At 37.7% G+C, this 27,208-nt stretch overlaps 3 protein-coding genes and 1 long non-coding RNA gene across 5 annotated transcripts; 1 reads left to right on the top strand and 3 right to left on the bottom strand.

The window, feature by feature from the left end:
- Window positions 1-747: 747 nt before the first annotated feature.
- LOC141783755 (uncharacterized) lies at window positions 748-9,581 on the bottom strand. Its single transcript, XM_074661232.1, has 19 exons — window positions 9,332-9,581; window positions 8,679-8,802; window positions 7,785-7,921; window positions 7,519-7,688; window positions 6,608-6,803; window positions 6,176-6,438; window positions 5,533-5,618; window positions 5,364-5,425; window positions 4,960-5,198; window positions 4,547-4,736; window positions 4,416-4,457; window positions 4,222-4,342; window positions 3,999-4,140; window positions 3,674-3,829; window positions 3,465-3,579; window positions 2,431-3,053; window positions 2,196-2,313; window positions 1,621-1,690; window positions 748-1,441 (listed from the first exon to the last, which is right to left on the bottom strand). The coding sequence occupies exons 2-19, from the start codon at window positions 8,800-8,802 to the stop codon at window positions 1,113-1,115; spliced, it is 3,183 nt and encodes a 1,060-aa protein (XP_074517333.1). The 5' UTR covers window positions 9,332-9,581; the 3' UTR covers window positions 748-1,112.
- A 3,225-nt stretch (window positions 9,582-12,806) lies between these two features.
- dtd2 (D-aminoacyl-tRNA deacylase 2) lies at window positions 12,807-15,418 on the bottom strand. The gene is made up of 3 exons (XM_074661253.1): window positions 15,055-15,418; window positions 14,245-14,314; window positions 12,807-13,474 (listed from the first exon to the last, which is right to left on the bottom strand). The coding sequence occupies exons 1-3, from the start codon at window positions 15,163-15,165 to the stop codon at window positions 13,161-13,163; spliced, it is 495 nt and encodes a 164-aa protein (XP_074517354.1). The 5' UTR covers window positions 15,166-15,418; the 3' UTR covers window positions 12,807-13,160.
- A 667-nt stretch (window positions 15,419-16,085) lies between these two features.
- Window positions 16,086-20,117, top strand: nubpl (nucleotide binding protein-like). Of its 2 annotated transcripts, none has more exons than XM_074661243.1 (11): window positions 16,086-16,264; window positions 17,131-17,275; window positions 17,457-17,491; window positions 17,655-17,745; window positions 17,858-17,897; window positions 18,577-18,667; window positions 18,763-18,856; window positions 19,028-19,113; window positions 19,213-19,333; window positions 19,662-19,744; window positions 19,852-20,117. In XM_074661243.1, exons 1-11 carry the CDS (start codon window positions 16,142-16,144, stop codon window positions 19,912-19,914), a joined length of 972 nt encoding a protein of 323 aa, XP_074517344.1. In that variant the 5' UTR covers window positions 16,086-16,141; the 3' UTR covers window positions 19,915-20,117. The 2 variants fall into 2 exon arrangements, with proteins under 2 accessions (XP_074517344.1, XP_074517345.1); XM_074661244.1 differs by lacking the exon at window positions 16,086-16,264 and adding an exon at window positions 16,907-17,036.
- A 2,052-nt stretch (window positions 20,118-22,169) lies between these two features.
- On the bottom strand, window positions 22,170-25,355 carry LOC141783767 (uncharacterized). Its single transcript, XR_012597351.1, has 3 exons — window positions 25,193-25,355; window positions 23,378-23,482; window positions 22,170-22,359 (listed from the first exon to the last, which is right to left on the bottom strand). It is a non-coding gene; the product is annotated as an uncharacterized LOC141783767 (long non-coding RNA).
- Between the last annotated feature and the right edge of the window lie 1,853 nt (window positions 25,356-27,208).

The raw sequence follows: 27,208 nt of genomic DNA, 5'->3' as shown, positions 1-27,208 counted from the left end.
TTCTTTAAAGGTCCCATATCATGCTCATTTTCAGGTTCATACTTGTATTTTGTGTTTCTACTAGAACATGTTTACATGCTGTAATGCTCAAAAAACACATTATTTTCCTCATACTGTCTGCCTGAATATACCTGTATTCACCGTCTGTCTGAAACGCTCCGTTTTAATGCATTTCAATGGAATTGCAGCAGAATTGCGTTGCTAGGCAACAGCTTGGGTCCATGTTTACTTCCTGTCAGCTGATGTCATTTACATACACTGCAACAGGAAATAAACTAGGACACATTTAGAATGTTTACGTTTAAAACCGTGTAATGGTCTAAATATTGTATATCTGTGACATCACAAATGGACAGAAATCCTAACGGCTTGTTTCAAACGCACAATTTCTGAATACGGACTGTGTATTTCTCCGTATATTGAGCATTTTGATAGTTTAACAGTATTTATATAGCACTTAAACATGCTTTATAATGTAAAAGACCTGAAAATCTCACTTTTTACAATATGGGACCTTTAATACTAAACTAAAAGCTGGTGATTACGCCTCCTAACATCAATTATTGCCTTAAAAAGGGCAACCAGACGGTTGGTTTCGAGGTCAGAATTGAGGATTAGGGATCAGGTTTGAAAAACATCCCTCCATGCCCGGAACATGTGAATTCAACTGATTTATGAAAGTAATGTCATCAATAACTCAATGAATGCAATGTACACACTTTTTTTTTTATACAATAAATAGTTATTTAATACTCATTTAACTATACAGTATAAACAATATGAACAAAAGATTAACTTTTAGAGTGTTCAACAACAAAAGACTTAAATCCTTAAAGTGCATCTCATGTTAAAGTGCTTCAGTTCAGCCTGATTTGAGCGTTTCTGGACATATTTTGGGTGAGAAAACAGAATATCTGTTGTAACAGCACTGCAGAGGAAACTACATTTTATCTTTCTAATTTACTGACAGAGCTTTGAACGTCTCCAAAGGGCCTTAAGCTTCTTCACAAAGTGGAAAGTTAGTTCCTGCGGTGTAAACGGGGCTAAATCCAACAGTCCTGGATTATTCCCTCCATTCAGATTGAGTGGACGCCATCCCCGACCCCACGACCTCAGAACTCCAGCAGGAGCGTCAGCGGCTCCACAGAGTTCAGGACGATCTCTTGTTTCTGTGCGTAGACTCCCTCCTCCACCTTGGCGCCCGCCTTCGTGCACTTCGCTGAGCCGGCCATGAGCTCCCTGCAGGCGGACACCAGGTTGGAGAAGAGCTGGGCGCCCCACCACAGCTCACACCCCCCTTTGTACTGCACTCTCCTCTTGGGCACCGGCTCCCCGAGCAGGGAGTCCTGGGGGATAAATAAAACGCTCCCGGGGAGGTCGACAACGGAAACCGAGTGCCCGGTGTCTTTTCGGAAAAATTTGGTGGTCATCAGACTGCTGGCTGTTGAGATCACGGAAAAAACATGTAAGAGGCTGAATTTATATCGATATTTTTCACTGTTTAGACAAAGTGCAAAGACTCCCATAATTATTTTCCGGCGGTGAACTGAACTGAAAGTGAATCTATTAACCAGACAATATTCGGTCCAGTGAATCCTGCAGAGTAATGAGACATCTCACCCATCTCATGAGCGACGTCCTCGGTGGCTCCGTGGAAGAAGCACACATACACAACCATCCCCTCCTGGATCTGAGGACAGACAGGAAATAAACACTTTGTCACTGCAGTAGTACACTGATAAATAAATAAATAAAATCAAGATTTATCTAACAAATAAAATAAAAAGGAATCTAAGAAACCAATGAATAAATAATAAATAAAAAAATAATAATTTAAAAAATAAAATTAGATAAATAATGAATAAATCAAATTAAAATTAATCTAACAAATGAATTACAAAATTAATCCAACAACTAGAAAAATAAAGATTAATTTAACAAATAAAATTTAAAAAATAATCTAATGAATAGATAAATAAATAAAATGAAGATTAATTTAACAAATAAAATAAAGAAATAATCTAACAAATATATAAATAAAATAGAATTGAATCTAGCAAATAAAACAGAAAAATTTAAAATAATTTAACAATTAAAATAAAGAAATTATCTAAAAAACATAAATAAATAAAATAAGAATTAGTTTAACAAAAAATAGAAAATGATCTAACAAATAGATAAACAATAACACCCACCTCGGCCCACTGAGCGTCGGCCCCGTCCAGTGCTGGTTTGACCTTAACCTTCGCTGTACTGCACTGCTGGATGACCGTCCGGGCCTGAAGACTCCTGGGCCTCCGGAAGGGAGCATAGCTGCTCACACACACACACACACCGTAGTCGTCAATACATATGCAGTAATACGTAAGACGATTAAAGGAAAGCAGCTTCACCAAATAAGTACATTTCTGGGTCAGTATTTGTACGTACCCGTCCATCATAGGAAGGGGTTCTGCTGTCTGTGCCGGGGCAGAGCCAGCGATGGTGAAGACGGGCCAGGGTTTGGAGCTCGGGGCCACCACGGGCTCCAGACCACAGCTGGAGCTCCTCTTAGCCGAGGACGCTGCCTGCAGGTCTCTCCTTCTCTTCACCGGCCGCTGGACGTGGATCTGGGTTTGGGTCTTTGGTCCTCTGCCCTGACTTGGAGGTTGCTTGGTCTTGGCTTGTGGAGGTTGGTGTTTTACCGGGAGCTCGGGTGGAGGATGTGACTCTGTGAGAGGTTCGGTTGTGTCCTGGACTTTGACACAGTGATGTGTTCTGGTGCTGCCCGGAGATCCACTGGTCTCTTTCTGGTCCTGAGGTCGTGTGTTCACCTGAACTTGTCTCTCTGGCTGAGTCTCGGAGCTGTTGGTCTCCTTCTGGACTTCAGACTGTGGAGGCGTCCCTCTCTTGACAGGCCAGAGTCTGGCCACAAAGGGGAGGTTGGGAATCCTCGGCTGGAGGATTATGGGAGTGCTGGGCTGGAAGTTGATGGGAGTTCTTAGATGAAGGAGGATGGGGATTCTGGGCTGAGGGCTGATGGGAGTTACGGGCTGGGGGGGCGAAGGGTTCTCCTAGGATCCAGATGAGAGACAGACAGTGGTAGTCCCTTTGTTTAAGGAGTGTTCATAACAGTGTGTGAAGTGAACAGGATCTTTAGCAGTATTATTCAGAGGTAGCTGTAGCATTTTTAGCAAGTTATAATAGTGAATTTCAATCGTGCAATAGTCAATAAATGTATTTAAGTTCAGTAATTGTCTCTTTAAATAGTAGTTTTTATAGTTAGTGGTGAGAATTGCCTCCATACACATGAGGGATTTGCATCTACAGAACAAGACAACAGTCATTTTGTTGCTGACGAGTATTAAATGACTAGATTATGTGTCGTTGTACACAAGCGTGATGACAATAAAGTGGAATCTGTCTTCCAGTTGGGACAGAAGGATTTAGTGTGTCGTCTAGCTGGCTGAAGCGGAGAAACCTACCACTCTGTCCTCTGAATTCGTTTCTGGCTGCCTCTCTTCATCACCGCTGCCTTCATCAGCATCCCCACCACCATCATCCTCGCCATCATCGCTGTAACCATCGTCATCCTTCCCGCTGTCAGGATGCAGACGGAGACAGAATAAGAGGGAGCACACAAGAAAATTCAATCTATATGAACTGGTAATAACACTGACAGAAAGCCGCCCACCTGTCTAAATCATCAGGTATCTGAGGTGATCTCAGCGCCTCCAGAACACACTCTGGTTCTGTTTGGTTCTCTGGGTTCTTCTTCTTCTTCCTGCTGCACTGGGAGCAGCTGTTGATCCACTGCACCACATCAGTCCTCATGGTTTTCCAGAAGTACCTGATCATGATAATAACCATGAGCTGCTTATTAAATTAATACAACAGCATGATATTAAATACATGCAATCGAACTTGATGATGGTGATGTAAAGTGATGCTGTGTTTGAGTCGTCTAATCTGGACGAAGAGGATTTATCAGTGACAGAGAAAGAAGATCCCCCGCTCACCTTTCGTTGAGCAGTCGGAGACACTTGTTGGCGTCGAGGTGGTTCAGCTCGTTGTGATAATCCAGCAGGGCGGCTTCAACTCGCTGCCTGCTCCTCAGAACCAAACACACCCGATCTCCCCGGACTATGTGGAGCGCCTCGTCTGGGAGACAAATTGTGAAGGTATCCGTAATTTGTAGTTTATTCTAAATGTGTTGAGGTTTAGATTCTGGTCTGTACAAACCTTTGATGGCGAACTTCTTGCAGAACCTCCTGAAGGTGTTCTTCTCTACGTAGCTCAGTCCAGGAGGATAGGTGCGTCTGCTCAGGTAGAGCTCCACGGCATCGTACTTGGCAAAATAAGCCTGCTCACACAGAAACAGATAATTAAAATACCTACAGTGCAGTACATTGATGTGCATTGGATTGACAACATACCTCCTCCCCCACAGCCGGCTGGGTCAGACCTCTGCACGGAGTCTGTGGAGGAAAGACACAACTCCAGCTTTTACTGCTGCAGACTGGACTTCTACTGCTGCTGTCGTATTACTGTACTACTGAGCCTTTACCGCTGAGTCGCTGTGGACCATGAGCGTGGGCACGGCGTCCGGGCGGACGGCGACCTTCTCCACACTGAGGTCGAAGCAGTCCTCGGTGAAGTGGGTCGAACAGACGGACGAGCCGAGCCGAGGATGCCAGTTGGGACGACCGACGGCCTTCAGCCACTGAGCCAGCAGGGCCGCGTTGTCCAGAGGAAACCTGGAGGGGAAGACGCATGGATAGGAGCGTACAGATAAATCAATACAGGGACATAAGTCCACCCATGATGTCCACATAGTCCACATACGTATGTCAACATGCAGTCAGATCCTGCACAATCCGACCTGTTAAAATTCACTTCACTTCATTGTCCTCTCAAAGGAAAGTCAGCTTCTAGCAGTGGTTAAGAATAAAAATAACAGAAGCATATCACAGAACGTACTTATGGAAGGTGAGGCCCAGGCCTCTCTCCACCGGCCCGCAGCAGTTGGTGCAGGTGGAGACGCTGCAGCGGAGCCACTTCCTCTTGGTTCTGTTGAGGCAGATCTGGCAGCTGGAGATCCAGCGGGCCAGGTCCCGGGTCATGCTGGCCCAGTAGAAGTGCTTCGTGATCTCTCGCTGGCAGATCCCGTGGCCGTAGTGACCCTGGGTGTCATGGAACTGACGCAGGACCGAGTTTACCTGCAAATCAAGAGGCAGCACGGGAGATTTTTGCCATTATATGGTAGAAAGTAGAGGTTTAGACACGAAAGTTCCTGCTCTTATGCTCCAGTTTTTCACACCAGCGGACAACGGACTTTAAGATGCTTATACAGGATTCATTTAAACTTCATAAAGGATGCAAACCTCCTCTCTGCTGCGCGGCACTCTGAGAGGAGGAGAGACTCGTGTGTACATCAGCGCTCCATCTGAAACAGAAGAGACATGTTTCTATAATCTGGCTCATTGAGGATTAGAAGAGGCAGATTAAACAGGTGATGCTGCTGTTTTTTTTATCACTCTTTTATCCACTCACCTTTCAGGCCGAAGCGCTTGGCCATCCTTTTTAAACCCCCTCTGCTAGACTTGCTTTGCATAGGCAACACCCTGTGGCTCAGATACCTGCAGGATGCAACGTACAAACATTTAAATTGGGACTGTCATTTTTAGGTTTCAGTTTTAAAGCTAGAGTGAAGATACTGGTATCATATGAAACTGGAAAACCTAATGAATCCATTGATACCAACCATGTCATACTAGCTTGTTGCGAAGGAGGTTAAATAACGCTCCAAACTTACGCTACATTTTGGCGAAGAAAAACTGTCACAGCCATTTTGCAAAGGGGTCCCTTGACCTCTGACCTCCAGATAAGTGAATGAAAATGGGTTCTATGGGTACCCACGAGTCTCCCCTTTACATACATACCAATATCTGTCATTGTTTTGTGTTGTTAATTGATTTACAATAATAAATATATACATACATTTTCATAAAGCAGCATATTTGTCCACTCCCATGTTGATATGAGTATTAAATACTGGACTAATCTCCCTTTAAGGTACATTGAGAACAGATAAAAAAATTGCAATTACTTTGTGATTAATCGTGATTATATATTTTAATCGATTGACAGCCCTAGTAAAAATGTAAAATGTGAAAGAAGCGGTCATGTGATCTACCTGGCGATCTGGTTGTAGGTCGCAAAGCTCGGCTCGATGACAGTCTTCCTCTTGTTCTCCACCAGCGTCTGGACCTCCCTGGAGTCTGGATCAGGAGCTCGGAGGCAGTACTGGTGCTCCTGCAGCTCCACGGGGGGTTCAGAGTGATCCAAGGCCGGCTCGGAGGGGTCGGGGGTGGTGGTGGCAGCAGCGGCAGCAGCTGTGGAGAGGAGGTCCTCCAGGGTGTTGGAATGAAGGAAGTCCTCGTCTGAAGGGACAACAACCTGAAAATCAAGAAGGACGACACCTTATAGAGGCTGAAACATTCATCTTCCATTTATACTTTTAAATCTTTTAAATCTAATGTGTTTTCTTTACTTTCTTTACTGGTTTTCTTTAAATCATTTTAATTTATTCTTTCTTTTATAAATTGTCTTATTAAAGGTACAACACCTCGTCCTCCTGCACCGTCACAGAGATGATGGTGGGTACGGCGTCTGCTGATAGAGTCAGCTGACCGTCCTCACTCGGCGCGAAGCAGGACGACTCAAAGTGTCTCGAGCAGAGGCAGGAGTTGGTGCGAAGCGAGCCTTCGTCCCTCTGAGCCACCGCCAGCCACCTTCGCCGTTGCTCTGCCTCCTTTGGAAACCTGCGGAGACCGAGGAAGACAAGTTGTGTTTTCAAACAAAGCTGCACAGAAGGAGAGTCTGCCTGCAGAGTAACGCAAGGTTTCATCTTAGGTCCTGTTTTATTCTTATTAAATATACTTCCTTTGGGTTACATTCTTAGAAGATACATATTGTTACGCATACATTTGCACAATAATCACTCTGCTTCATTTATCTAGCAGGTAATGCTCAAATCAGGCTTTACACTGAAGTCCCTTTTACACATGCAGTCTATCCCTGAAATGTTCAGGAACATTTCCTGCATGTGTGAACGGGAGCAGGGGTCAATATTCAGGGAAATCTGTTCCGATAATTTCCCACCTCGAGACCTCGCAACAGGTCAAGGGAAAATGACATATGCGACTTGTTTACGGTTTAGCATTCATGAATATCAAATATGTTCAAATAAAAGTGGCATCAGAGAAAAACAGGTCCTCGCCCGCCGCCATGTTCCTGAAAATAATAAGAGACGTCTTCCGTTGCATATTCAGGTCGTAACTAGAAGTTGACGCGACGCTGCGAAACTCTTGCGAGATGGTCAAGGTTCGGCATTGACCTTGAACTATGTGTGAAAGAGGCTTAAGAACATTGTTTTTTAGTCTGGCGACCTGTCCATGATGTACCCCGCCTTCGCCCAATGTCAGCTAGGATCGGCTCCAGTCCCCCCCCCAAAACCCTGAACAGGATAAGTCTGACCTGTGGAAGCTGAGCTCGGGGTAAACGTAGCTGGAGGCATCGCAGCCGTATGCCAGGCAGAAGATGACGGGCGGGTTGGGCGCTTCGGCGGGACTTCGGCTCCGACAGACAGCACAAGCTTTGATCCAGGTCTTCACCGCCTCCGTCACGCCGACCCAGTAATACATCAACTGGATGGACGGACAGAAGAGGAAGAAGACATTCTTTAATTTTTACATTTAAAATCACATTATCTTCACTGCTCTGTTGACATCATCTGAACTCACCATTATCTCCTTTACAGCCCGGACCCGGCCGGCGTGGCTGTTGTTGTCATGGTAACGGACCAGGATCTCCTTCACCTCCTCGTCGCTCCTGACAACGCGGAGGAAGCGGCCTCGGTAACCGCGCCACAGACAGCCATCTGGAGGACGGAGGGAGGAACCACAGTCAGGTTATTTTCATTATGTATGGAGGGCGGTGGAGGAAAGTAACTAAGTACATCTACTCAAGTACTGTACTTAAGTACAATCTTGAGGTACTTGTACTTTAATTTGGGTATTTCCATTTTATGCTACTTTATACTTCTACTCCACTACATTTTGAAGTTAAATATTGTACTTTTTACTCCACTACATTTATTTGTCAGCTTTAGTTACCTTGCATATTCACATTATTAATAGAAAATAAATACATTATGTTCTATTGTTGTGCAGTTTAATATAAATAAATATATACAAGGAATAAATAAGGCATGAATGAGATAAAAGATTGGTAGTAAATACAATAAAAAGAGTAGAATCATGAGCAATATGAGTATAATAAAATAAATAAAGTGAAAGAAACTGAACCCCAAGTAGCTCCCCGGGCACTGCTCCTAAGGATGGATCAAATGCAGAGGTCACATTTCATGTATGTACCTGTATGATTCTAATAAAGTTTAAGTTATATTAAATTAAATTTAAAAGGTCAGATTACCCAAATGATGAATAATGTATTTTGTCCAGTTTTTCATCCGTCTGTGGTTTTCAGCTTCCACTTTAATATCATAAAGGTGAATAAAGGTGTGTTGTGGTGCTCACAAAGCATGGACAGTTTGAGGAAACTGGACTGTACACAGAGGGTTAAGGCTTTAGCTGCTCTACACTGAGGACACATGTTCTCTAATGTGTGAGAATCACCTTTATAGATGAAGTGTTTGCTGGCAGCTCTGGTCACTTTCTTTGAGCTCTTGGATGCGTCTACAGGATACGATCCCGTCCGCACAAACAGCTCCACCTTATCCAGGAAGTCAAAAGAAGGCATCTGTGAGGGAGGAGACAAAGATATCATCACATTAGAGGAGCTCAAAGGGATGTAAAAAAAACAGTCAAATAGTCAAGATTTGTTAACATTTGATTTGATAATTTGCTTATTAGCTGCAACACAAACAAGTTTAACAATCCTACTTCATGATTATCAAACAATTAATTGAATACCAGTTATTTTTAGAGCCTGTTAATCAATAAATTGGCTAATATTTTTTTTTTTTAGATTAGATTAAATTGTGCAAAACAACACAGTAAACAAATAAACAGTAATAAGCATGGTGGAAATTCTGCAATCTTTTTTTATGAAATTATAAACAATAGATTCACTGGAACATATCAGCTAACGTTCAATAGATTAATTAATAATGTACATTAAATTACTTATAAAGTATTTAACTACCTATCTCTGTTAAAAACACACACACAGACTATAACTCTGAAATCACAATAATACAACACTAAATGTCATTTTCGTGCATCAAATTACAGATTAATCACATAAATATGTGAAGTTTCTAACTGACCTCCTCAGAGCATCAGATCATCTTCAGTCCGGTGAACACAAATCCTCGTTACACCGTCACCGACTTCCAACACAAATATCAACTTTCAGACGGATATTTTTATACTCAATTATTCATATGAGCAACTTATATTATTATATTACATCTAAATGTCCGTTTACATTCTTTAAAGTGTTAAATTTCAGCTCAAACTAGAAGCTAAATGAACCGTTTGGTGGTTCGCTCATTTAAGCTAGCTGTAGCAACCTGGGACTTTCCGGTGTGGGGATTTTCAAAATAAAAGGTTTAAATCTAGATTGGAACTTTTTGAGGAGAAAGATGATTTATATATCTTAAATATATATAAATGAATTAATACATATCGCGTTTGTTGTTCATTGTGTGACCATTTTTAAAAATGATTTCTATTCTTATTGTAATTTTAAAATACCTTATTTAAGTATAATATATATATATATATTATATATATATATATATATATATACACTGTATATATGATTTTTTTTAAATGACCATGTTACATATATATAAATATATATATATATATATTTATCTGTGATTATTTCTGTCCTTGTGTGTGCTGCAACAGCCGGATTTCACCTCTGGTGATCAATAAAGGCTAATTTTATCTAAAAGTTGTTGTCATCTTACAACACCAAAAACATATAATTAACATTAACAGTGGGTTGTATAAATGCATCACAGGAATCAGGATATTTTTTTTAATTACCATGTTTACAATTATTTTATTTATTTCAATATATTATTATTACTATTATTTTTTCTGTCTAACAGAGAACTCTCATCTTTATAGTTTCTGTCTCAACCACACTCCATTGTGGTTTTGCTCCTGTAATAATCTTGCACATGTTGCATTTTGCACATTTACTAACTCAATTCATTTTTTATTTAAAAGCAAAAAATTGCAACTTGCACACTTTACTAATATATATATTCTGTTATTCTGTTTATATTTTATATTTTTATTTGTTAGTTGTAGTAGTTGGAAATATTTATAGTGTATTCCAATATTCTTTATATTGCACATTCTATGGCTATATTTCTCTAGTGTGACTTATTCATTTAAATTTCTACCAACATGGTACTAATCATATGTCACAGCTCAGAACTACTGCAAATAAAAGGTCTATTTATTTAGGTCTCAGATTTGTAAAAGCACATTTTTACAATATAGTCCCTAATTTACATACTTTATTTTGGAGGCAGAAGTGATTAACCGGAAGCTACATTGCCCTCTCTTGCGGTTACAGAGACAGAGGATCAGTTTTGTCGCAGGTTGTAAAAGCTGCTGTAACCCAAGCTGACTGAGCGCTGCTCACTTCCGGTCTCCGACACACAGCTGAGCGCCTCCTGTTGGTCAGGAGGAGAGGTGGACAAAATAACAGGAACACTTTATTCTTCTTCTTTGGTGGAAGAATTATTCAGACATAGTGATACCACACTGTGAGAATACTCCATTACAAGTAAAATGTACTTAAAGTATAAACAGTAAAAGTACACATACTGATGTGTTTTTCAGACTTTTTTTTTTTCTTTTTACCTTTTTCAGACATTTTTCAGACTTTTTTTAGACTTTTTTTCAGACTTTTTTTTCAGTGATTTTTCAGACTTTTTTGGGACATTTTTCAGACTTTTTTTTATTTTCTTTTTACCTTTTTCAGACTTTTTTTAGGGACATTTCTTCAGACTTTTTTTTCAACATTTTTCAAACCTTTTTTTTTCAGACTTTTCTTTCAGATATTTTTCAGACTTTTTTTTATGGTCATTTTTTAAAACTTTTTTTTCAACATTGTTTTTCAGACAATTTTTTCCGACATTTTTTTTTCAAAATTTTATTTTCCAGCATTTTTCAAACTTTTTTTTTTAAAAAAAAATTTTCAGACTTTTTTTTCAGCAACTTTTTTCAAAAAAAAATTTTCGGACATTTTTTCTGACTTTTTTTTCAACATTTTTTTCCGGACATTTTTTCAGACTTTTTTTTCAGACATTTTTTCGAACTTTTTTTGAGACATTTTTTTCCGGACATTTTTTCAGACATTTTTTTCAACATTTTTTTTTCAGACTTTTTTTTCCAACTTTTAACCGGACAATCAGACATTTTTCAGACTTTTTTAGGGACATTTCTTCAGACTTTTTTTTCAACATTTTTCAAACCTTTTTTTTTCAGACTTTTCTTTCAGATATTTTTCAAACTTTTTTTTATGGTCATTTTTTAAAACTTTTTTTTCAACATTTATTTCCAGACATTTTTTTCCGGACATTTTTTCAGACTTTTTTTTCAGACATTTTTTCGAACTTTTTTTGAGACATTTTTTTCCGGACATTTTTTCAACATTTTTTTTTCAGACTTTTTTTTCCAACTTTTAACCGGACCATCAGACATTTTTCAGACTTTTTTAGGGACATTTTTCAAACATTTTTTTCCGGACATTTTTTCAGACATTTTTTTCAGCAACTTTTTTCCAGCTTTTTTTTTCAGACATTTTTTTCAAAAAAAAATTTCCGGACATTTTTTCAGACATTTTTTTCCGGACAGTTTTTCAGACATTTTTTTCAGCAACTTTTTTCCAACTTTTTTTTCCAGACATTTTTTTTTTCTTTTTACCTTTTTCAGACATTTTTCAAACTTTTTTTCAGACATTTTTTTCGGACATTTTTCAGACTTTCTTCTTTTTTCTTTTTTTTTTTTTTACCTTTTTCAGACATTTTTCAGACTTTTTTTTACGGACATTTTTTCAGACTTTTTTTTCCAACATCTTTCAAACTTTTTTTTGACATTTATTTCAGACATGTTTCAGACTTTTTTTTTTAAAGAAATTTTTTTTTGATGAAAAATAATTTTTCTGTTGGAGTTGGTTGGTTTTTTTCTTTATTATTGTTATTATTTAGTTATTGATTTATTTATTTATCTCCCTTATTATTTTAAGTGTTGGTATTATTATTGTTATTGATATTATTATCATGACCTCATCATCATCATCATCACCTTTATTATTATTCATATTATTAATATATATGTTTATGTGTATATAATGTATTATATATATATTTTACTCACTTATTTTCTTTTTGTTTTGTTTTTGTTCCCCCTATGCTCTACACATAAAGGAAGGATATCTTTATGTGTGTGTGTAGATATGTGAGCATGTGTGCAGTATATGTGTTTAAGAGTAGATATATGTCATATATGACAATCTAACCTCATTCAATGCCAAACACACACCCATTATCCACATCAGACACACACACACACACACACACACACACACACACACACACATTCTTCAACCTGCTTTTATCCCCTTGTGTTGTTTTTTGTTGTTTTTGTACTTTATTTGTCTTCTCTGTATAATATATTTTGGTCTTCTTTATATATGTCCCTGCACATGTCTTCACTTGTTTTTGTAATCACTTTATAACACAATAAAAAAAATAAAATATATATATATATGAGTGGTATTTCCAATATTTTATTGTTCAACACAGGCCATTTCAGTAGAATATGACAATAGAATAGAAATAATGTTTTTTTACTTTTGTACGACAGTTAGCAGGCGGATGTTTTACTGGCGTCCGGTAGTCGCTTTCAGTCCAAAATGGCGGAAGCGTAGCTCTGCTGCTGCTGGGCGCTGATGTTGCAATGGAACAAACAATTGACTTTCACTTCTTGGTAATATGTGTTCTTTAATGAAAACACAGTTATGAATATTATATTCCATTTCTGCTAATAGATCCCCCGAAATGCCACCCACTGGTCCTTTGAGAGACAGTTTTGACCTCCGTGACGTCACTAGCAAAGCTTCATTCCTCAGAAGTCCATCAGATGTGTGTAAGGTCCGTTGGTGTCGAGCTTCAGCACCTGTCTGTTTCCATACGTCCCGTGTTTCACCGTCACATCAGCCGAAGCAGCCGTCAGTTCCTTCTCGCACAGAGAGACGAAGGCCCCGTAGAGCCGCAGCCCGTCCTCTTTGCTGATGTTGTTGTGGTACTGCATGGCCCTGCCTTTGGCCTTCCCACCCAGCGTGGCCTGAGGGACGATCAGCACGCTGCCGGGGAGCTCCAGCACCGACGCCATCTTCCCCGAGTCGGACTCACACAGCCGCAGGTTCAACAGCGAGGACACTGGACGGGGTAGAGAGAGGGAGGACACAATATTCACACCTCATAGTGAGGGATTTACAGGAAGTGCACAGCAGGACGGGGTTAAATCGAAATCAGGTTTATTGTCAAGTTTTCACATAAAAAGGAATTTGCATTTAGAGATGATCTGATATAATTTTTTCCTTCCCAATCTTGTGGTATCGGCTGATACTGAGTGTTGATCTGATACCAGCGTTATTATTATTATTGACAGCTGTGACAAACTACCTGCATCAGTTCTTCTTCGCTGCTCTAAAACAGTAGTTGCCGTGGCAACCATGATACATCCAGGGCGACAGCACAGTGAAGGCTGCTGGTTTGGAGCGGCGAAGAATAATTGATTTACGGTTAAACAAGTTGTTTTTTAATGGGTTAATTAATAAATTATCGGCTCGGATCGGTGCATAGACTGGCGTACTCGCCGATACCCAATTCAAAATTTTGGGCTGTACTTGCTTTAGTGTTTTTGTGCATAATTACATACAGCGAGAAAAGAAAAAACAAGTACTACAAAGGTCAAGAATAATAAATAGAAAAAAAATACAATAAAAATATGAAAAAGATATCAAAATATGTGTAAAATATGTTTTAAAATGAAAAGAGCTGTACAGTATTTGCACTTAATTGCATTTAATATAATGTGCAAAATACTGACCGAGGAAAATATACGTTAATGTAAAGCGCTGAGTCAGATGTGGAGACTTTATGTTTATGTAATATGGAGGTCAAAAGGTTAAAAAAAGGTCACTGACCCATCTTGGGCAGGATGTCGTCTGTGGCTCCTTTAAAGAAGCAGATATAAATCACCATTCCTCTGTCGATCTGAAAACACAAAGTGTCATTAATGATGTGACAAAACAAGACATTTAAGGACGTCATCTTGGGCTTTGGGAAACACTGATGCAGTGAGGCTTTCTCTTGATTTCATAACTTTTTATTTTGTGGTTTGCACTTTTATTTATTCTCCTGCTTGTTTAACTAAAGTCTCTCTTTTTTATATATACTTTCTTTTATTTCCTTCTTATTTCCTCTTCTTGTAAAGCACTTAATAACTTGTATAAATAATTTGTTTCCTTGCTTGCTATTTAATTTTAACTGCAACTATAAGCCTACGAATATTAATAATATTAATATATATCTACAATATATATAAAATATTATATATAGTGTATATTGTCATTCTTTTTGTTTTAAAATATTAATGTTGTAGTTTGCTTGCTCCTTATTAACTGCAACAATTAGACTACTAATATATATATGTATATATATATATATTAATATATAAAACATTGTATATAATATATTGTCATTGTTTTGTTTAAAAATATTAAATGTCATTCTGTTTATTATTCTGTTTATTTATTTTTTACTAATTCTCTCATTTTTATTATTCTTAATTGTCTCTTTTTTAATTTCACTTATATATTTTAGCATCTACTGACCTTTTATTGTCTAATTTTATTATATTTTAATTCATATATTAATAATATTATATTATAATATATAATATAATATTTAATTTATCTGTCCTTGTTTGAATGTGTTACATGTGATGATCTCACCTGGACGAACTGGGCCTCTGATTGGTCCTCTGCTGGTCTCACCTGCAGTCTGGCCTGCAGACACTGCTGCAGCACCACCCGGGCTGCAGGAGCACCAACTTTATCTGTCATTATACTCACAAGTTATTATAATTATTATACTGATTTAAACTGGTTTAAACTGGTTTAAACTCTGTTCTCTTTATAAACGGAGCTGCAGAATGAACTAGTCCAATCTGAAGAGTTTAACAGCAAACAACAGAACAATACTGACTTATAAACTGACAGAAATGTTCAATGAATGCAAAAAGAAATCAACATGAAATCACAAGTAAACTCATGCAACACACTTCCGTAATAACGTCAACTAAAGTCACCCAAAGGTGCTCAAAGCTGCGCATCATTTTTGCAGCATTTCATTTTCTTTTTTTCTTTCTACTATTATTATTATTATTATTATTATTTAAAACTATTTAAAATTACAGAATGAAAAAAACGACAATTAAATTAGATACATAAATATTTTTTGTACATGGTCCCTGACAAATAAATGTAATAAAACAAAATAGAAATAAAAAAATATATATAGTAAAGAAATAAACACAAGATATGAGATTATATTAGTAAAGAACAATAAAAGAAAAGGATCAAATCAAGGATTATAGAAGCAAAAATAAATTTATGTTAAATATTTATGTATTTTAAAATATAAATATTCAAGAAAAAATTAAAATAAATGATATTCTGATGTAAAATATTTGCCTCTGAGATGTAGTGGGGTAAAAGTATAAAGTAAAATGGAAATACAGGTACAAATACCTTACCAGTGTGATTTTCTAATTAAGATCCAGGTAATTGTGAAATTGGATTGGATTGATTATTGTATTCTATTGTCTATTCCCAAACGGATTAATTGATTGATAATGCATTCATTAGTAACTATACAGAAAACACAACATTATTCAAGTTTAAAGAAATAAAAAAATATATTTAGAGAAGGAAATAAAAATACAAAAACAAAACACACGCATGCGTTTTTTTGCGCAGGCTTGAGGCGCACCAAGCTGCCGGCTAGCAGAGGAGCATGTAAACACCTGAACATCTGAACATGAACATGGCTCAGCTCTCCTCCAGCAGACTGACTCATCTACTGAGAGCATCCTTTATTAAACTCTCAATAACACCAATAACACCTGGACCTGCGTGTTGTGTTCAGTTCACCCGCTGCCAGGTGAGATTAGAGATCAGTCTGCTACTGGGAGCTTCAGCTAACAGCTTCACTGTTTTCAATTTCTCACCAAACTCCAGGTTCAATTCTGTCAATTTAGAGTTGCCTTTCTCAGCAGCAAAAACACAGTTTGGATGTTTTCTGAAATGTTTGGGACTGCTGGTAAATTCAGCAGCATTTATTTTATTAAAATCCACAATTAACATGTTGAGGTTATATATCATAAAGAGAATAAACCAAAGATTTCTGTTCATTTTAATGAGTCTTTTATGGGAACATTTTGACACTTGTTTCTTTATAGTGTACTTTCAGTGATGTTACAGTAAGTCTTAACTTTGTCTTTCTAAAACCTATAGAAAGCCTACTTGTTATACTAGAGATGTCACAGCCCGGCTCTGGAGACACACGGGTATACTGAATAAATAAAAGGATTTGTGAACCAAAACTATGTAAAAAGTCAAAAGAATGTCTGGGAGGAATCTGTAGAGTCAGTAGTGTAGGGAGTGGATGTGTGAAAATGTGCTGCATGGATGTTGTGCTGTAAAACAAAGAACCAAAACCATGTAACAAAGGTAAAATGTGCAAGGACGTCTGCCAGCCCAAGACTGCTGCATGCTTTGACTTATATGCAGGGAGCACACCTGGCCCAGGTGTGTCCCATGTTGCTGATTAGCCTCATCAGGTCTGCAGCCCTGATGAGAGAAAGCAAACACAGTACAAGATCCAAACCCAGAGAGGCCGTCACAGATGATAAAAGATTTTTTTTTCCAACCAGGTCTGATGGAAACCAGCAACTCTGCAGTCACAGCGTCCTAATCTACAGCTTGCTTTCATGGCGTACCTGACTGTTGTGTTACTATTTCTCACAGAGGTCGGTGGACCCTAAGGCGTTACAGGAGAGGCAGAAGCAGCAGATGGCGAAAGGTCTTCCCAGACAGAAGCCCATCACGGGGGTCAAACAGGTCATCGTTGTGGCTTCAGGGAAAGGTGGCGTGGGCAAGTCCACCACCGCAGGTACCTTTATTCACCAGAGCAAATACATCCAAAGCTTTAGGAGTCTGTAATGGATGTTTTGGACTGACTGATGTCACATATTTGATGCTCAATAATCTGCAGAAAACAAACAAAAACAGGTGTTTTGAATTGAAAAATAATTGAAATACTTTCCAACCAGCCTGTTTTTCTGTCTCTGCAGTGAATTTAGCTCTCGGAATATTGGCCAACGATCCGGTAAGGAGTCTCCTCTCTCATATCACGTTTTAGCCAATAATTTGGGTCAGTTTTGGCCTTTCAGGACTCACAGAGTTGAACTGAAATGATCAGAGTATATCGTGCGGTGGTGAAACACAGTGTAGGAGAGAGTTACAGAGTCTTCTCTTCTATCTTTCTTCAGTCTTTGTCAGTCGGTCTGTTGGACGCTGACATTCACGGCCCGTCGATTCCCAAACTGATGAACCTGAAGGGAAACCCGGAGCTCAGTGACAGTACGCCTCATTGTTCATCTTTCTCTTTTATAAAGAACGTCACCTTATCATTGGTGTTTAATGTAGTCGTACAGTAGAGTGGTTTCTGTAACTGTTTTTATCTTTCTTCCAGACAATCTGATGATCCCTCTCACCAACTACGGGGTTCCTTGGTGAGTCCTTCCAGTCAAAACATTATGCTATCCTTCCCCTTTTAGCTTTCACCATGGTTATTAAATTAAACTAAAACAAAAATAAGCAGTGAAAAATATTTTTAGTAATCTGAAAATAAATAAAAAATATATCCTTTAAGAAAAACTAAACTAAAAGTATATTTCCTGGTTAAAAAACTAATATAAATAAAAATAAAATGAATGTAAATTCATTACAGTTTTAGTTTTTTAGCTATAATATATCACTACAGCCTGAATATCCATCAGCTCTCATGACAGTGAACCACAGAAATTGAACTTGACCTTTCAGATCGAACACTAAAGTAATTAAAAGTATTGGTAATTGATTTACAATAATAAATATATACATACATTTGAATAAAGCAGCATATTTGTCCACTCCCATGTTGATAAGAGGATTAAATACTTGACAAATCTCCCTTTAAGGTTCATTTAGAACAAATAAATAATGTGCAATAAATCCCGATTAAATATTTTAATCGATTGATAGCCCTACTAAATATAAAAAACTAAAACTAAACCTTTTCTGAAAACCTAAAACTAACAAACACTCTGAAAACTAACTAAAACTAAAATAAAATTAAATTGAAAAGTCCCAAAGAAACAAAAAAACCCCTCAGTTTGACCTGCCCTGCCTCCTCTTGTTAACGTCTCTCAGCATGTCGATGGGGTTCCTGGTGGACGAAGCGGCTCCGATCGTGTGGAGGGGGCTGATGGTGATGTCAGCGCTAGAGAAACTGCTCAGACAGGTGAGAACGTTATAAATATCCAGCTGAGGTCGGACAACGAAACGGGAAGGAATCCTAATAAACTAAGGTGTGTGTGTGTGTGTGTGTGTTTGTAGGTGGACTGGGGGTCTTTGGACTATCTGGTGGTCGACATGCCTCCTGGGACAGGAGACGTCCAGCTGTCAATCTCCCAGAACATCCCAGTAGCAGGTCAGTCACACACACACTGCTGCAGTGTACTGGTGAGGACACTCATTAAGTATTAGATTATAAAGTCTTCAAAGTCTAAATCTGAATTTAGATTTATTCTGGATGTTTACAGCAACATCAGAGGAAGTCAAACCTGCTCAGTGTAACCTGAAGTTGTGATTTGTTGTGCAGGTGCGGTCATCGTGTCGACGCCGCAGGACATCGCCCTGCTGGACGCTCGCAGAGGAGCCGAGATGTTCAAGAAAGTTAACGTGCCGGTAATAATAATAATGTGTGTGTGTTATTTCTCTACAGATATGAGGGCTGAAGCTGCAGGAGGGTAATCATCATGTTGTGTTCCTGTGACGTTACTGCAGGTTCTCGGTCTGGTGCAGAACATGAGCGTCTTCCAGTGTCCTAACTGTAACCACCAGACTCACATCTTCGGCTCCGACGGGGCCCGGCAGCTCGCCGACACTCTGGGAGTCAGATTATTAGGTACGTTAACGTTAGGAGGACCAGCGAGGGCATCAGCTGATCATTTAGGAGTAAAGACAGCAGGCTGTTGCATCAGCTGTGTGGAAGTCACGGAACTGGTTGAGTTTCAGAGACTTGGTTTCCTGCATTCTGGTGACTTTAAAGAATGAAAATAACAAAATAATAAGTTCACTGCAACAGCACTTTTTTGTTGAATAGGCCTCCTCTATATCTTTACATACACAATAGCTGTTTGATGCTGTTTTAATGCTCTTTAGCAGCTTTCATTTCCTGTTTCACTCTACAGAACAAACTGATTTCACCTTTCAATGTCTTATCTTATCTCCAGGTGACGTTCCTCTTCATCTGAACATCAGAGAGATGTCAGACAGAGGAAGACCAGTGGTCGTCTCTTCTCCTGACAGCCCAGAGGTTTCTATTCTATTCTTTTCTACGACTTCTGTTGTAGTGTATTTGAGGTGTATTTTAGATGTATTTTATGTGTTTAGTGCTTTACTGTGTTTGTGTTTACTCTCTAGGCGGAGGCGTACAGGAAGGTGGCGGCGGCCGTGGTCCAGAGACTCGAGGAAGTCAACACTTGATTGATGTAAACTGGGAGCGAACATGAAGACACTCCATGACACGTGCACACAAAACAAACAACGTACATGTGACACACAAACTGAAACGCACAAACTTCTTCTTTGCTGTTGTGACGCACAATAAGTTAAATCCAAAGCACTACTGTGTATTGTGTGTATTAGTACTGCAGTGTTACTGAATAAATGTGATTCTTTTAGCTGTGTGATGATATTTAATAAATCTGAGTTTTCTGTTTCCTGTATTTAAACTTCATTACACAGAGTTCCAGTGCAAGGCTAGTTTATTTATACAGCAAACAAAGGCGATTCAAAGTGCTTTACATAAAGCATAACAAGCATTAAGATGCAAAACAAATACAACAGAAAATATCATTTAAAAAAAAGAGTAAATAAATAAAAAACAGTCTAATGCCTCTAAAAATGCTAAATGCTAAGTAATAATGAAAGAAAATAAATAATAAAACAGCTAAGATGACAGTAATGTTATATATGCTTTTGAGAAACACTGTTGGATCTGACTCCTCGGTTTGGATCGGAAATAAGATTTTCCTGCAAAATCTGAACAAATATTGGGATTCAAGCCGTAAAACATCTGCAGATTTATCTAAAAACATCTGTCTTTTGCTGCTGCTTTAATATTTTTGTCAATATCTAATTCCCTGTATCATAATTTACATGCTTATTTATCAATAAATAACATTTTCTTGTTCTTCTAAGAAAACAAAACTATCACCATGTCATGTATGTAATTTGTAATTGACAAATGTATATTTTCTCAAACCATTAAAATATGAATTTACATTAATTCTGGATGTTTTATTGGTTTCTCAGATGGTTCAAAGAAAATCTAAATGTATTGTGTATAATAATAACATAAACAGGCCTGATGTTCGTGTCATGCAAACCAAGCAAGAAGGATATGTCTCTTCCTGTTTACGTCTTTGTTTGGATCAGGAGATAAGGTTGTAATTTGGGAAATAAAATCTGTCATCGTGCAGCGAACTGAATGTTTTTTAATCCAGATTGACGGACGAAGAGTCTACGAGGAAACATCAGATCACCGGAGATTTATCTTTCTGGAAAACACACGGAATGTTTTTGTAGAAGAAGAAAAGCTGAAAATGACCTGATGACCCTTTAATGTTGGAGGATTTTAATGCACTTCCACTGACTAACAGCAGAGGGAGCTTGTTGCATATTGAATATAAAAATGTTATCAAAACATAAAATATCTATTTTATTTTCTTTCATCTGAACCTGAACGTCTTCATCAGCTGATGTTTGTTTTTATTGACAAAAGGATAATATACAAAAAAATTCAGGTAAACAATAACAAAACATATATAAGTGATATAATACAAATACATATGTAGAGCATATGAGATTAAAAGATAAATACATGTAAAGGAATACACAGATATAAACATTCAATCACAGGTTTAAGTGTCAAAAGTGTGTTATGATTTACAGAGAACAATCATTTTGCATGTTTAGGCTTAATTTTTATAATAATAATAAAAAATATAATATAATTATTATATTTGTGAGAAGATTCACCATCAGTCTAGAAATTATTTTAAAATATTTTAGGTTTTGCATCTTGTGTTTTCTTCATTTAGCACATAACATTATTCTCTTCCATCATTACTGTTATTCTTTTTAATAATATTTACAATTTTTTAGTTACATTTTATTTTATTTACAGTTATATATGTATCCATGATTATCTTTTTTTTAACTTTAAATTTTATGATTTACTTGACTTTTATTTTTCACTGAGGTAATCAAATTTCAGCCGTCATTGTTTCATGTTTCTTATCATTTGTTTGGCCTTTATTTATTTATTTATTTACTTATTTAAACAATTAAGCATTAAACAATTCAGAAATAATACAGGGGGCAGACAAAGTTGAAGAAAATGAAGCATTTAGCAGCTAAAGAGAGACAGATATTTCCCTTTTAGGAGTTGGTGGAGACCAAAACCAGAGCTAAAAAAGAGAGGATATTAGACATCAGATGGACAGAAACATGATTCGGAATGAATATTCATGTTGCTCTGTGTCTATTAAATGTATAAACTTGTTGTTTAACAACATTTACAAGGCAGTAATATAAGCCAGGGCTCTGTTTAGTAGCTTATTGTAGAGTTATTCTGCCCCAGATGTCCAAAAATGTCAACCTTTGTAACTTTAGTAATTTATTTCATATGTATCCTCGTGACCTGTATGAAACAATCTGCCTTTATTATCTTCCTCCTTAAATTCATCACCAGTCTGTAAACCTCTTTGTTTGTTCTGATCAGGACGGAGTCACATGACGAGAGAGGAGTCTTTGAGGCGTCGGGTCATAACAGGAGTTTTCTTCACACACTCTTCGCCAGAAACTGTTGACCGACTGCAGCTGTGAAGTGTCTCAGTGTGAAGGCGCTGATCAACCCTCCGTATACTGGAAACACACACACACACACACACACACACACACACACACACACACACACACACACACACACACGAATACAAAGATAAGAGATTTTCCGTTTGAACTTTTGGTTTCTTCTGAAGACTTTTCTTTAAACTTTCCACCAAATTCACGTCAAGAAGTATATATCACACATCTGCAGACTTTTCTCTATTGTCTTTTCAAAAACTTTAAATCCTTAAGATTTATTTTCATTATATATATATTTAAAAAAAAAAAAAGCATGTTGATTTATTGCCTGCATTTTTTCCAGCGACTCCCATTTGATGAATTTGCATTCCGGTAACGGCCTCTCCGTAAAGTGGTTTTCATTTTCACTGGTGGAGCTTTTCACTTTTCCTGAATGGGATTCAAATTGCACGCCCACGCACGAGGGCTTCACAGGGAATTACAGTATGCATATCACATAATGTGGAGGACAACATTCAGTCTTCTTCAGTCTGCTTTATTAAAACAAGAGAGGCGATCAATCCTCTCTGCTCACAGTTCTCTTCGTAGCTATCCAAAGTATTCCACGTAATCAGTTCGTATTTAATCCACATAATTGTGAAACAAGGAGTTTAAAGAGCAACAAACGCTGCGTAGGGAGGAGGTCGGGGTGGATCGGTGGTCAAAAAAACACCGGACTTTCACCCAGGAGACCGCTGTTAATATCCGGTGTGAAACCAGAAGTCAACGTTGATTTATTTGTAACTTCCGTACTAAAGTTACGCCATTTCTGGAGTTATTTTAAACCAAACCACCATCTTTTCCTAAACCTAACCAAGTAGCTTTGTTGCCTAAACCTGAACCAAGTATTTCAAATGGCCCCCTGATCACTCATGCTGCTGGACAGTCATGGAAAAAATGCACAAAAAATAACATTTTCGCAAGATATCATATGAACCATTGTATGAGGACAGTTTGTTTGGGTGCATTTTGATCAGATATAATCAATATTTTTATAATAAAATAATGTATCAAATGACAATGTGAAGGGACTCGCCTGTAGTGATGAACCTACAAGAGGATTATCAGCTGAATCTAGTGGCTAAAATGAGTTTCAGTTGCTCATTGTTCATCAGTCCGGTGGTGGAGACCAAAAACAGAGCTAAAAGAGAGAGACTATTGGATTTATATTCATCAGGTGGACACAAACACAAAGACTCCTAATGAATGATAAAACGTTGGATGTGTAAATAAACAACTGTTTGCTAACAAGTTCAACATATCAACTTAAAATGTGATGCACCCAAGTGGCCAAAAACACAAGTTATTGCAGGTTTAAATAAAATTATAAAAATAATTTCATGTGATGGCAAGTAGAGCTTGTATTTTCTAATCCTTTTATAATTAATTAATATTTTTTTATTAATTAACTGTTTTATTATTAATGAATATCTTCGGGTCTTGTGGTCAAAATATTAAACAGCAACAGGTACGTCTAGTATTATATGATGTGATTTTATTGAGAACCAATATATTCTAAATTGATTATTTATTATCTGGTATGATTTTACCTGGTTTTAGTATTAGAAACTATTGTCTTTTATTACTTTTATTATTTTAAGAACTACCGTCTCACACTCAACATGTGAATTTAAGCACGTTAATGCATGAGTATATGTAAGATCCATGTTTTATGTGTGTATGTATATTATGACTTTGGTATGTTGTGTGATGCAGTGGCCTGGAGCCCCAAGACAAATTTCCCTGTGGGACAATAAAGTATATCTTATCTTATCTTATCTTGGATTTTTGATTTTGTTTTTTTCCATTTTCTGACATCAATTAAGAAAAATAATCTGCAGATTAATTAATTAAGAGAACAAATGTTAGTTGCTACTTTAGTGTCACAATGTCCGCCTCAGGTGTTGTTATAGTTGTGTCTAGAAGGTAACCTGCAAATTGCAAAAACTAGCAAAAACTCTTGTGTGACTTCAATCAATGCAATATGTGAAATATATATATAAAGAAATAAAGAAATAACAAAATGCCTGTAATATTTTTATAGTATGCAACCTCTACTGCTCCCATATATATATATATATATATATATATATATATATATATATATATCAGTGAATGTAAATGGGTATCTGTCATTGTTTTGTGTTGTTAATTGATTTACAAAAATAAATATATACATACATTTTGCATTAAAGCAGCATATTTGTCCACTCCCATGTTGATAAGACGATTAAATACTTGACAAATCTCCCTTTAATGTACATTTAGAACAGATAAAAAATGTGTGATTAATCGTGATTAACTCTGGACAATCATGCGATTAAATATTTGAATCGACAGACATCTCTAGTTCAGACATAACAGCTGGGCAGAGACAACAGATGTTTCTATTATTTACTCTACCCTCATTGTTTATATAAATGTGTTGGACATAATATTAGATGATGCAATTAAACAGCATCACAATCTACATCCTACAAAACAACCATAAAGTCGAATCAACATCTCTTTAAACAGTTTCAACAAAAGAGAATTTATATATTTATTACAGAAGTGTTGCATTATCCTTTAATACGATTCAAAGTATTCTGTTTTATTGATGTGTTTTATTGTTAATCTCACTGTAAACGTAAAATGTAAATGTAATCTCAGTGTTTCTGATGAATTGGTTTCTTGTGAGGTAAGAAGTATAAAAAGAAGTTTCTTAACATAACCTGAATCAATAATATATTTCAGTGTGTTGTATTATTCATGTTTCTGCTCTCAGCGGTGACGGCACGGAGGAAACTGAAATAATTAAACACATCTAGAGCTTTTATTTTGTAATTATATTAAAGGATAGTAACATTACCTGATAGATAAGATATCCAGGAGAGGTTGTTACTATGAGGATGTAAAGTTTCAGGCTTCACCTCCTCCTCCTCCTCCTCCTCTTCCTCCTCCTCTTCCTCCTCTTCTATCTGGTTCATTTCCAGAAGTGACTTCCTGCTACAAGGTTAAATGAGTTTGATGTCAGTTCTCTGCAGGGAGAGAGACAGAGAGAGGGAGGTAAATGTAATCTGTTGACTGATAGGTCGACATCATCATGCTGTGTGTGTTTTGCATCCTTAATTTCCAAACATCCAGAAGCTGCGCACAGTCGCACAGTCAGACATCTTGTGAGCTCAGTCTGAGGTTCTGAATAACAAGCTGACAATATAGTGAGGCCGTTTATCTACCAGGACCAGGACCAGGACCAGGACCAGGACCAGGACCAGGACCAGGACCAGGACCAGGACCAGGAACAGGTAACAAGGAGCAGATCAGGTGAAGGTAGGCAGGTTAGGCGTTGACCTTGAATGGTTAATTTTAGGATAGATCGTCGGTCAGCAAGTCAAGATTCGAGATTCAAGATGTTTATTATCATAAAGTGGGCATGTCTGTAAAGGGGAGACTCGTGGGTACCGTTGGAAACCATTTACATTCACATATCTGGAGGTCAGAGGTCAAGGGACCCCTTTGAAGATGGACATGCCAGTTTTCCTTTGCCAAAATTTAGTGTAAGTTTGGAGCGTTATTTAACCTCCTTCATGAGCTAGTATGACATGGTTGGTACCGATGGATTCATCAGGTTGAGAGTATATTCACTCTAGCTTAACAATTGAGTCCACTACAACCTCTGAGAGATTGATTGCATTAATGCGTTAAATAAATTAGTGGCGTTAAAACAAATTTGCGTTAACGCGTTATTATCGTGTTAACTCTGACAGTCCTAGCCTGAACTAACCGGGACGTGCAGCCCACAAAGGTGTAGGTCGTAGTGGTGATGCAAAAACACTAGAAGAGTTTTGAATGAAGTGTTTGCTTTTGCAAGAGATGCAAGATATTTTGTATTTTGCGTGCAGAGTTTTGACAAAGAGGGAACTACATGTAGTTTCAGAAATTGCGTTTTAGCAAAACTGTAATCCAAGTTTACCACATGCACGTCACGTCACATCCTCAAGACAAAAATAATGATGAGATAATGATGATAAACGAATGTAATCAGTGCACGCGATCATAGTGATTATAAAAATATCCTCAAAGTGCAACGAATCACAACTGGAGTTCAGCTGCAGTTGAATCACGTCTGTCACCCATCCAGCAGCTTCCCTCATTTCCATTTTTCTTCTTTCTCCATCCTCCTCCTCCTGTGTGTGTGTGTGTGTGTGTGTGTGTGTGTGTGTGTGTGTGTGTGTGTGTGTTCAGTCAGTGTTGTACATTTGCATAATATGGAATACACATAAAATACACACCGGTACGTGCGAGTGTCTGAGTGTAATGAGCAGGTTTCTGTATGAGTGAATGTGGAATATTCTTGTGTGTTGCATGTGTGTATTAGTGTGTGTGTGTTCACATGTGCACGCATGTTGCATGTAAAGATGCTTGTTTTGAGTCAGTGTTGTGTATCATCTGTGTGTGTTTGTGCCTCAGCCAACAATATAACTCCTCATTGTTATGAAAACCACATCCTGCATTCCCAAATTAGAGAAGAGAAGAAGAAGATGATGAGTGGGAGAGACGACGTTACAAACATAGAAACAAACACCGCCTCCCCTCCCTCTCCCTCTTCTTCTTCTTCTTCTTCTTCATCTTCTTCTTCTTCTTCTTCTAGTTCTGTATTTGGGATCGCAGAGGAAGACTCGGATTCGTAAATAATACCAGAAAAGAAACGTTTGGAGGAAGACGACGACAGCCGTCGTGTGATGAAACCAAAGACTGTATAAGAATATCCAGCCCAGTCGCTCAGCAGTTCGTGAAATAGTCTAAATTTAATGTATTGATTCGTGTACATAGACACGAATTTCACATCTTTTCGTGATGATCAGCACAAAATCAATTCGTATGT

Source organism: Sebastes fasciatus, chromosome 15 (genome assembly GCF_043250625.1).
Source record: "Sebastes fasciatus isolate fSebFas1 chromosome 15, fSebFas1.pri, whole genome shotgun sequence".
NCBI lineage: Eukaryota > Metazoa > Chordata > Actinopteri > Perciformes > Sebastidae > Sebastes > Sebastes fasciatus.
The sequence above is the reverse complement of the archived record's forward strand: the minus strand, read 5'-3'. Positions and strand labels throughout refer to the sequence as shown.

Bases quoted from the DNA above. Each gene is read 5' to 3' on its own strand.
- LOC141783755 (XM_074661232.1), bottom strand. From the start codon at position 8,802: ATGCCTTCTTTTGACTTCCTGGATAAGGTGGAGCTGTTTGTGCGGACG. The intron at 5,426-5,532 runs GTGAGTGGATAA...CTTCTGTTTCAG, and splicing joins CAAGCGCTTCGGCCTGAAAG to ATGGAGCGCTGATGTACACA. The intron at 4,737-4,959 runs GTACGTTCTGTG...CTTCCCCTCCAG, and splicing joins CTGGGCCTCACCTTCCATAA to GTTTCCTCTGGACAACGCGG.
- dtd2 (XM_074661253.1), bottom strand. From the start codon at position 15,165: ATGACAGATAAAGTTGGTGCTCCTGCAGCCCGGGTGGTGCTGCAGCAG. The intron at 14,315-15,054 runs GTGAGATCATCA...TTGTGTTTTCAG, and splicing joins CAGAGGCCCAGTTCGTCCAG to ATCGACAGAGGAATGGTGAT. The intron at 13,475-14,244 runs GTCAGTGACCTT...TACCCCGTCCAG, and splicing joins CGACATCCTGCCCAAGATGG to TGTCCTCGCTGTTGAACCTG.
- nubpl (XM_074661243.1), top strand. From the start codon at position 16,142: ATGAACATGGCTCAGCTCTCCTCCAGCAGACTGACTCATCTACTGAGA. The intron at 18,668-18,762 runs GTGAGAACGTTA...GTGTGTTTGTAG, and splicing joins TAGAGAAACTGCTCAGACAG to GTGGACTGGGGGTCTTTGGA. The intron at 19,334-19,661 runs GTACGTTAACGT...TCTTATCTCCAG, and splicing joins TCTGGGAGTCAGATTATTAG to GTGACGTTCCTCTTCATCTG.